The sequence below is a fragment of the Gekko japonicus genome, unplaced genomic scaffold, assembly GCF_001447785.1.
Source record: "Gekko japonicus isolate JY-2015 unplaced genomic scaffold, Gekko_japonicus_V1.1 scaffold325, whole genome shotgun sequence".
Classification (NCBI taxonomy): domain Eukaryota; kingdom Metazoa; phylum Chordata; class Lepidosauria; order Squamata; family Gekkonidae; genus Gekko; species Gekko japonicus.
This window is the reverse complement of record NW_015164674.1, coordinates 156,044-166,556: the sequence shown is the minus strand read 5'-3', so window position 1 is coordinate 166,556 and position 10,513 is coordinate 156,044. Positions and strand designations below refer to the sequence as shown.

Sequence of the window (10,513 nt, the reverse complement as noted above, 5' to 3'; positions counted from 1 at the left end):
AGGGAGGGAGGGAGGGAGGGTGAAGACAGGCATGATGCAGGGGTATATGTGTGCATTTATTTCCTGAATTTCTACAGGGAAACAGAAACTGACTGGGGCCCCAGCATACAGGGAGAGGGGTTTAACTCCTTCCCCCATTTAGCAGCTCAGAGGGATCCATTTCAGCGAATCCTTACAAAAGGGAACCCCCCCCCTTCTGTATTATGGCCCCTGTCTAAATTGAGTCCCTGGGGAGCTATTTTCAAGACAAAGTGTTGGGGAGGTCCTTTCATGGATATGCCTGCATCATGTTTGGTCTGATCCTGACTGATTCCATAGAAAGGCAACATCAGTAGGAAATAAATCCTACATGTACACTGCCATTTGACAATACTGTATTAAGTGTTGTCCAAGCAAATAATCAATGAATTCGTTAGGACAGAGTCTTTAATTATATTATAACCCTGATTAGGAAAAGGAGAAGACGTGGGGGACCAAGTCGTGTACCCAGTTTATAGGTATTATGGGCAGTATAAATAAAACTGTCTCCACTCTAAGTACATTTTCTTCATGATGGGATACCGACTCTTTGTATTACTGGAAATATACACCAGTCGGTACTGTTCATTAATATGGAACTGGTCAGGAGCATCAGAGGTTTTTAAAAAAAATTAAAATCCATCCCGCTTCCTGTCATTGCAGAAAAATCAATAGTCTAGGCTTGCTCAAGCTTCCGCGTTATGTAAGACATGCTGATGTTTTATTGAAGGCAGAGCCATTTACGACTTAATTACAGTGACCTCTCACTTTCCTTTACCCACCATTACTTCTGACTTGGAAGGGTGAGAAACCCATGTTCAGACCAAATCAGGTGCCAGTAGTCCAGTAACAAATTGTCTTTAATGTTAGCAAAACAGATTAGTCTGAAATAGATGTTTTGGGGGTGAGTGTGAGTGGGTTGGGGAAATTATGCTGATTATCTGACAATCTAACAGATATTTGCTGACAAACCAAAGCTACTAGACATTTGCTAAATGGACAAGACCCATTTAAGGTAAGGGCACATAAAGGAAATATTTTTTTTCCTTACCCATCAGTAAAGGAAACATCTCAGGTTTCACCCCTCTCTTGCATTTGCCACTTTTCTACAAAAATTGCCCATAGGAAAGTTGATTTTAGACTAGTTAAGCAAGTTAGATACATGCTATTGATAAGAAACACATCAATAGTAAAAGTCAGCAAAAGCAATATTCCTCTTCAGAAACTTACTTCATTAAAATCATCTGTGATTGGAAAGAAAACTTCAAAAATAAAACAATACAGAGAAAGGCAGCAAGGAATTCCAGAGTCTTTGAGTTCTACAGTAGGAAAGGCCCATCAATTTGTCCTCCACACATACGGAAACAGGGCAAATATGCAGCCATACTAATCCATTTTCTTTTTGCCAAAGATCTTGGTTTACGCCTATATCTGAGTTTACCTGCACCACAAAAAGTCAGTATATCTAATGATTCTGTAATTGCATATTTGCATGACAGTATTGTAAGGTGCCATCCTAGAAAAACATTTGTGGTCAAACCTTGCCTGTCACCCACCATGCATGGGAGTGGTGCAAAGTATTTCTTGTAATGAGACCTCCGCAAACTGTGGCCAACATACTGGAGGTCCTTGTCCATATGCATCTGTTCACCTTCTAAACACGTGAAGTTGTTGCTTAACACAAAACCAGACCACTGGTCTATCAAGGTCAGTATCGTCTGCTCTGCCTAGTGAAAATAAACAACAAAGGGGTGGTGGGGAGAAAAAGTTTCAACCCAGAACAAACCAGGTAACCAAAGAAGTCGAAAAAAGAAGAAAAACCTCATATATGGAAATATCAAGGTCAATTTTTGAAAAGCTAAAATTATATTAAATCCTGGAATTTTAAAATCGTGTGTAAAAATCCATCAACTTTGGTTACATATATAAGTACCTTCGCCTAGTATTTAAAAAAAACCCTCTTTGGTATAATTACACTTATACACAGGGGAATGTCACACGCTTACAAGCATTTTTCCTATGACCAAGTACAGTTATTGATAACATAAAATACATGTATACTACTTCTACGTGTCGTATCGCTATCTTCATGCTGTTAATATCTGCTGGCTTATATTTTCGCTTGTATTAATTAGTTTAGACACGTATGATTAAAATCACAAAACAGAGTCCTTGGAACACCCTCAGAAGAAGAATCCAGGAGCGCTGCCGTCCTCTTCACCTAACAATAAAACATGCTTTATTTTTGCATTTCCCTGCAGGGTACACCATTGCGAATGCAGCAGCCACCGTGGCAGCCACTCAGCTCAAGCAAGCTGTGACTCTAGGACAAGATCTGGCCACCTATGCAGCGTACGAAGCATATCCTGCATTTGCAGTAGCTACTCGCAGTGATGCATATGGAGCTTTTTAGAAATAACCCTGCTTTAAACAAAGCGGCATTTTGCCTTAGATTAGGCTGAGGTAGGGGACAGGAGCTGCTTCAAGCTAATAATTAGACAGACTCAGTGATTTTGAATTAATGATTGAGCAAATTTATTGATGGAAGGATAATTCTTCGCTGGTAGATTAGCAGTTTAGTTAGAATAAATAATGCTAAACACTGATAACTTTTTAAAGTGGCTTACAGTCATTTTATACTGAAAAGGAAATAACTATAACCTCGAAAAGAAAAAGAAAGCTTCTCAAATGCATCATGTGGGGCTTGTGTTTACAAATAATGATCCTTGATGGAAAATGTTCAGTAGTATTTTAAAGAGTGTGAAGGCATTTGGGCGTGTGTAACTATTACACCCAACAATTTCCTGGTGGCTGTGCATTTTATACAGTTATAAATTCTTTTTGAGGGTGTACCAGGAGTCACCAACAGCAACAGTGTGTCCTACCCATGATGTTTCCAATAGGTGCAGTCACCATTTTGGATTGTGGCCCTTGTCTACTAGAAGAGGCACAGTGAAAACCAGCCATTTCAAAGGTGCTAGCTCTTTTGAGACTCTCCATTCTTACCTTTAAAAGAAAAAAAGTGTTTCTGTCTCTCATGCTGGTAGGGGACAAAAAACTGAACATATGACCATAGTGTTTCAAAGGCAAATCAGTTGAACCCCCACAACATTCTTGTTCAGATACCTTATTTAGCTGATCTAATGGTTTTTCAGGGGCAGAGTAATTATTTTTGAAGTTGTTAGTGCCAAATGTACAATGTGAACACGCTGCTTGGTCCTAATCATCTTTACTCAGAAGTAAAACCCACTGTGTTCAATGAGTCTTAAGCCCACAACCTTATGCCATCGTCACAAGGGATTTTAAACTGGATGTATTTTTAACCATGTTTGTAAACCAAATGAAAATGCTACAGAGACTACATCTCTCAACTAAAACTAAACAGGAAAGTATCCCCTTAAAGACAGAACACTGTTTTGTGTCGCTGGTGCAGAAGAATACAGCATCCCCTCTAGTGTCTTCTGCTTTCTAATGTTTCTGTTGCTTTCCAGACTAAAAATGGGATCATATCATCACAAATGATTTGAAATGGATGATACGCTCATGGGCTTCAAAGGCGGCACAGTGTTTTCATTTGTTTGGGTTTTTAAAAAAAAAAATCCTAGCAGAACACAGCTCAAAGAAAAACCAGAACAATTTTTGATTATAGTAAAGAGTAAGCTTGGCTTTCGATACTGTTAAGCAGCAGCTATACTGAATGCAAGCAAGAGTAGCAACTCACACATCTGCTACCATTATTTATGTGTAACATGAGAATGGCTCAAAGATGAGCACATCTCTCTCCCTTGCTTTTTTCCAAAGCAGATTCCTGACAGATGTCATTCTATGACTGAATGCACAATTTTCCTTCAATTGTTAAAGACAATAGAAATAGAGTTTTTGGGGAAGAGAATCCTTAGGAACTCTGTAATGTCAGAGTGATTTTCCAGTTATAGCATAGACTATGCTTTATATTGCTTTACCAGCACAGATATTCTTGGCTATCATCTACATTCTGTTCTTGATAGTGAATAGTCTTATTGGTTGATTTGAACCTGCCATCTTTTTCCCCCCTAGGTGTCTATTTTTCAGCCTGTTCTAGAAAATTTCAGCTTTTAAGTAATCCTTTGCTAGTCTCCCATGCCAAAGATATCAATTACTGAAATAACCAACCAGTGTCTTTTTATATTAACTGTTCTATTAAAAAGTATCACTATCAATTGAATTTTAGAAGAGATCTGCAAAATGGCTACCGGGTAGCCAATATAGACCATAAAATTAATTCTGATGACCAGTTGGTAAAACCTTTAATGTCACACTTTTAAAAAATAAATAACGGGAAGGTACAGTGCCTCTTTTGAAAAGGTCAGGCTGCATTTTATGTTGAGGTCAGTGTCCAAAATCCCTTGGCATATGCACTATAAAACCAGCTCACCAACAGTGGCTACAGAAAGGATACACTTACTTTTCCTTCTGTGGAACAAAAGGTAGGAAAGCCAGGCCTTGCTGCTACTAGAAACAATGAGTGGCTTTTCAGGAACAGCAACAATTTTGGAACCCCTGACTTATAACCGGAGACTGACAGTGCATGGTCCTTCCTGACCAGTGTCTCTTTTATACGTCCATTTAAGCCCCTGTATTTCATTCCCTTTTGGAATTTAGTGTCACCACAGTGGAGGATCACTGTGCTTTCCGTAATGGGTATGTAACTTATTAAGAATCACCAATTTCCCCAAGTGCAGGGAATTGGATCAGTTTTATGAAGCATGCTAGAGAGCTTTCAATCGTATGCAACAGCAGACTACTTTCTGAAGCAAGATTCACTGGGTCATCTGATTATTTATTTGAATTTCATCCCAGTAGGAAATGAAATCTTTTATTGAACAGATTCCTCTGTAATCTCACCTAGGCACAGGGCTTGATCCAGAGTACAGAGGGTCTCCCAGAACCCAGTCTCTCCCCCCCCGCCCCACATACATTCAGTATGCACAAACACACAGGCATGAGAACACACCCAAGCACCCACATAATGCCAGGCATTTAGAGGGAAATGAACACTGATCCTACCATATTCTTTGGTTGTTGATCCGCTTGTCAGAGCTCCCCAGAATTACAGTAAAATTAAGGGAAATTACTGCTCCCCAGAATTACAGTAATATTAAGGAAAATTATTGCCATAGGGTGAATATTTTTCCTGGATTTTTATTTGTTGTGACTATCTATCCTCCCTTACTCCCCCTCTCTATTTATAAACAGTTAGCAGGTGCCAAAGACACATAAACAGTATTAAAAAACAAGCGTGCATATAAGCACTTATATTTTTTTTTGTATATGTGTGTATGTTTAGTAAGGTCTTTGTATAGAATTCCAGCACTGTGAACTTGTAGATGTTGTTTTATTTAGAGCAACAGTTTGTTTCGAAAAGACAGCATAAGTTTGCATCTCTTGAAGTGCGAATCGTGAATTAAGAAAAATCATTGGTAAAGCTGTTCTGCAAATCAAACAGTGATCAAATGACCTAAGAAATTATTAAACTTCTGAAACCTGATATACAAGTGTCATCTTCTTTTGCAGCTTTTGACCTGTCTGCTTTTGAAAAGAAACTAATTGTCTGTACACTTAATATCTACTGAGGTAATTCCATTTGCTTCTACTTTTGTGGTAACAATTTTATTGTTCTTCATAGATTTACAAACTAGTTTGTCTTCTCTGTACTCACACCAAGAATCACTAAAGTAGATATCGAAGGTTCTTTTCTGCCTGTCATGCATTGTATTAATTTATTCTGTCACAGCCTGACCCGTGCTGGCTTATGAAGCAAGTGTGTTAGTGAATTGACTTTGCTTTAAAAAATAATAATATAAGAATGTTTAAGGTCATACTAGTTATAGTTGTACTTATTGTAGAACAGATTTGAGTCAAACACATCCAATCATATTTGTGGTTTGGATAGGGAATCACTGCAGGGAAGAGAAACCTGGTACACTCTTGAGCACGTAGGCACAAATTGTTTTGCCCTTTGGGAAGATTTGAGCAATGCTTTGGGGATCTCATGACTTGCTTCCATGAAGCAAAAAGCCTTGCTTGGGTGGAAGGAACCTGGTTTCAGTGGAATAAGCACACTCCCTTTTTTTGTCATTATACAAGCTCTCCCTGGTTGTCACCCAGGGGCTGAACATGCTCCTGGAGATACTTTAATTAAAAAAGAACTTATGCCTTACTCTGAGTCAGACCATGGGTCTATCAAGGTCAGTATTGTCTACTCTGACTGGCAGAGGCTCTCCAGGGTTTCAGGCAGAGGAGTTTCACATCACCTCCTACCAGATCCTTTAAACTTCTGTATGCAAACCAGATTCTCTACCATTAAGCCATGACCCCTTCCCATGCCAGCTGAATGCCAAATATTGAATCTTGGACCCAATTAAGCTCAACGTATCTGGGGATGTGCTGCTGAAGGAACAACTGAATGCCTGTGTTTGGGAGGGGAAACAACTACAGATGCAATATTTATTGCAAGGCATAAATGAAGGTCCATCTAAATCAGCAATTGCCACATTTTTAATGGACACTCTGTAAAGCACTGATACACACTGGCACTTTCCCACCAGATACCAAACAGGCAAATAAAGCAATTAAGATAAATCGTGTCTATGGGCAAAGGTGGATGGAATTGTGTAAACTGTGCATTAAGCTGATCAAAATGAATTTGAATTATGCCACCTAGTGGAAGACAGGCATATTTTTCAAAAACAAATATTAGGGTTTAGCTCTTATAAAACTGTAAACCTAATTTAATAAGACTCCAGGTTCAGCTTCCAACAGGTTATTCCTGAGACCTGTTTCCATCAAGGATAAGCCTAAAAATCTGGTGCAGTTGTAACTAATATCTATAGGTACACTGAAGAGATTCAGAATTAGCTGTAGCTCTCTGTTCACTCCGTTGCAAACCTGGATTGGTTCTGAGAAATGTGTGAAAAGACTTGAGCGGACAATACTGCAGTTAGAAAGGTTAATGGACTGATTCATTGTAAGGCAGCTGTTTTCATAAATCATTATATTACAGATATAATGACACTGCCAAGGTAAGATTTTTCATAGAGAAATATAGCTCAAAAAGCTAGGCCTTCAAAGAAATACCCATTCCAGATGCTAATTCCATCCCACACACACATACCTTAGGAAAACGATGTCTCCAACTGCCATATTTTAATTATACATATTCTATTTTGCTGCACATCATTGAACAGTACTGAGGGTTCAAACAGGAGAATAGCCACAAAGGAGGTCCAGGAACAACAGATAAGCTAAAAGATGGGGGGGGGGTTGTTTCATGCAGGACCAGCTCAAGACATGAGGCTCAGCTGAGTCGATTTGGTAAACTGACTATTGTGTAATCCAGTCTAATTTATCAGGTTGTTATTAGGATAAATGGGATAATTTGATATATCCTGAGCTCCGCAGAGGAAGGGTGGGAGAAAATTTGATGTCTGAGACGAAGAAGGCCATAAGCCATGCCCCTACTAGTGTCGCCAGTCTCCCGGTGGGGCCTGAAGGTCTCCTGAAATCACAACTGATCTCTAGACGACAGAAATCAGCCTCCCTAAAGAACATGTCTGCTTTGGAGGATGAACTCGAGGTCGGGCTGCCAGGACCCCTCTGGCCACCAGCGAGGGATGGGGGGTAGGGTTCCCAGATCCAGCCTGGAAAACTCCTGGATATATGGGAGTGGAGCCTGAGTAAGACAGGGACCTCAATGGGGTAGAATGCCATAGAGTCTACCCTCCAAAGCGTCTGTTTTCTCCAGGGGAACTGACCTCTGTAGTCTGGAGATGACCTGTAATTCTGGAGGATCCACAGGTCCCCCTAGAGGCAGGCATCCCTAATTCCATGGCTTTATACTCTGCTGAGCCACCCTCCCCTCCTTAAGCCCTGCCCTCCCCAGGCCCCACCCCTAACCCAGAGCTGGCAACCCTGCTCCCTTGCCCACGTAGACTGATTTCCACCCAAAAGCCCCTCTCGTGCACTGCCTGCCCAAGCAAATACCACAGAGAGGGAACACTGATCAGAAGCATGTGTAGAATCATATATATGGAAAACTAGGCTATTTCTCATGCTGTCCTGACCAGAGTGACACCTTTCTGAGTTCATGGACTTCAGCAGGCTTAGTAAAGGCTGCTCAAAATCCAGTCGAATCCGACTCTAGGGATGCGGTGCTCATCTCCGTTTCCAAGCCCAAGAGCCAATGCTATCCGAAGACGTTTCCGTGGTCATGTGGCCAGCATGACTAGATGCCAAGGCGCACGGAATGCTGTTACCTTCCCACCGAAGTGGTACCTATTTATCTACTTGCAATTTCTTGCTTTCAGACTGCTAGGTTGGCAGGTCAGCAGGTTTAGGAGGGTGTAATTCTGTTTAGGATGGCACTGTTAATCTTTAAAAAGGCCCAATACACGACTTGAGTATTTGGAAGGGCTTGTACGTGGCCTTTATTTTATTTTAGGTTTTAGGCTCTAGGGAGCACAATCCATGAAGGCTGGAGTTTAGAGAATGAAAATATCACCCCCAGCAATCTTTCCTTTCTGTACAACTGCAGTCCATCAGGGCAGATAATGTTAAATTGTTCTGTACAGTCAAGGTCTTGCCAAAGCTTGAGATAACAGTGTTTGTTTGAAATCTGTCTAGCCCCTGACCTGTTGGAGGGGAGGGGGAGAAAAGCCCAGCCATTTTTCAAATCTTATTGCTGCTTCTCTTTCTCCCTTTCACAAGAGCCCTAATTCTCACGCTTCCAAGAGAACCCCCAAGATATCCTAGAAAAGGCACTTTTGCGGATTTTAAGTGACTTTTCCCCAACCTATCCCTTAAGTTAGGGTGGTGAGTTAATAGGGACAGTCTAAAAACACATTTATTTTATTTTTGTTTATTTTAAGAAGAAGAAGAAGAGATGGATTTATACCCTGCCCTTCACTACCCGAAGGCGTCTCAGAGTGGCTTACAATCTCCTTCCCTTCCCCTCCCCAGAACAGACACCCTGTGAGATAGGTGGGGCTGAGAGAGTTCTGAGACAACTGTGAGTGACCCAAGGTCACCCAGCTGGCTTCATGTGGAGGAGTGCGGAATCAAACCCTGTTCTCCAGATCAGAGTCTGCTGCTCTTAACCCCTACACCAAACTGGTTCTTTATAGTCTGTCTTTCTCACTTGAACTTAAAGGCAGATTTCACTTGAATTTAAGGCACATTTCTCACTTGAATGTAAGGCAGATTACACAGAGTGAGCCAATACAATCAAGGATATGGTCTCACACATCAATAAACTTACCAACTACGACTTACCTCGAAATCCGGAATTGCTGCTTCTCCACCTATGGCCGCAGGACAAACCACCTGAAAGGACAAGAAAATTGATCAACATATTAATAGCCTCAGCCAAAACTGTAATAGCTCAAATGTGGAAAAATCCCAAACCTCCTACAATTACGCAATGGATACACAAAAATTGGGACATCTTCATGCTGGAAAAATTTTCCACTTATGACTCTTCACACCAATCTGAGTGTGAATTCTACAACCCACTAAGTATTTGGTCCCCAATACTGGATAACATAGATATAGACAAGTTCAATTGGGAGACTATATCACAAGTTAAATATCAAATCCTGCAATTCATTTAAAACTGTCAGTCATATGAGGTCTTCATCGTTGTTGATTATGCAAAATTATTAAATCTTAGTGTAGAATCTGAAACAATCACTACTACTGCAATACTCCTAATTTGACCACTTTCAAATCTAAAACAAAATTTATGATATATAATTCATTATAACTCAATATGCTAGAATTAACCGTCCAGGACTTGTTTACAATGTACTTACCATGTTGTTTCTGTAACTGATTTGACTTTCCATTCACTAATCTGTTTGTTCTCTGTTACCTTGATAAAAATCAATAAAATTGTTTTGTTAAAAAAAAAAGGATATGGGACAGTATTAGGGCTGTAGAACCAATCAGAAGTCTAAAAACAGGACTTCCGGTCTGTGGCTTCAGCGATGGTGGAGGCTCTCTCCTGAACGGGGGAGGCGTTCCGCGCTCCAGGGGTGTTGGAGGGATGTCACCTCAAGTGGCACCCCCAGGTGAGCCTCAGTGAGGGGCTCCAAGCCGGGGGCACTGGAAGGGCGACCTCTTCAACGGCTTTAAGCCGGAGAATTGAGGCGCTCCTCTTTGCCCCATTCGGTCCACCCCCTGAGAGGCTCGGTTTTTACCGAGCATAGCTGAATGCCGATCGGGACAAGCAAGCGGGTCAGCGAATGAAGCCTAATTAAAAGGAGTCTGTGATCAGACTGTCAAGGAACTGGAGAATGAGACGAGCGAAGAAGCTTTAAAAGTGAGTTCCGATCCCCCCCCCCTCAGCGGCGTCGGGAGGAATCCCAGACGTAAACAAACCGAACTGTGATTTAAAGAGACGGGGAGGGGGAGAAGACAATTAATCACTCAAGTGTGCCAGAGACTTAGCTGTTTTTTG

At 41.0% G+C, this 10,513-nt stretch overlaps 1 protein-coding gene across 2 annotated transcripts in view; it reads left to right on the top strand.

The window, feature by feature from the left end:
• A1CF (APOBEC1 complementation factor) overlaps nt 1-2,431 on the top strand; it is a 26,133-nt gene extending 23,702 nt beyond the window's left edge. For both annotated transcript variants that reach the window (XM_015409261.1, XM_015409260.1), the window contains exon 11: nt 2,280-2,431. In XM_015409261.1, the coding sequence (XP_015264747.1) occupies nt 2,280-2,431 (152 nt within the window). The remainder of the gene's footprint in view (nt 1-2,279) is intronic.
• Nucleotides 2,432-10,513: the final 8,082 nt, after the last annotated feature.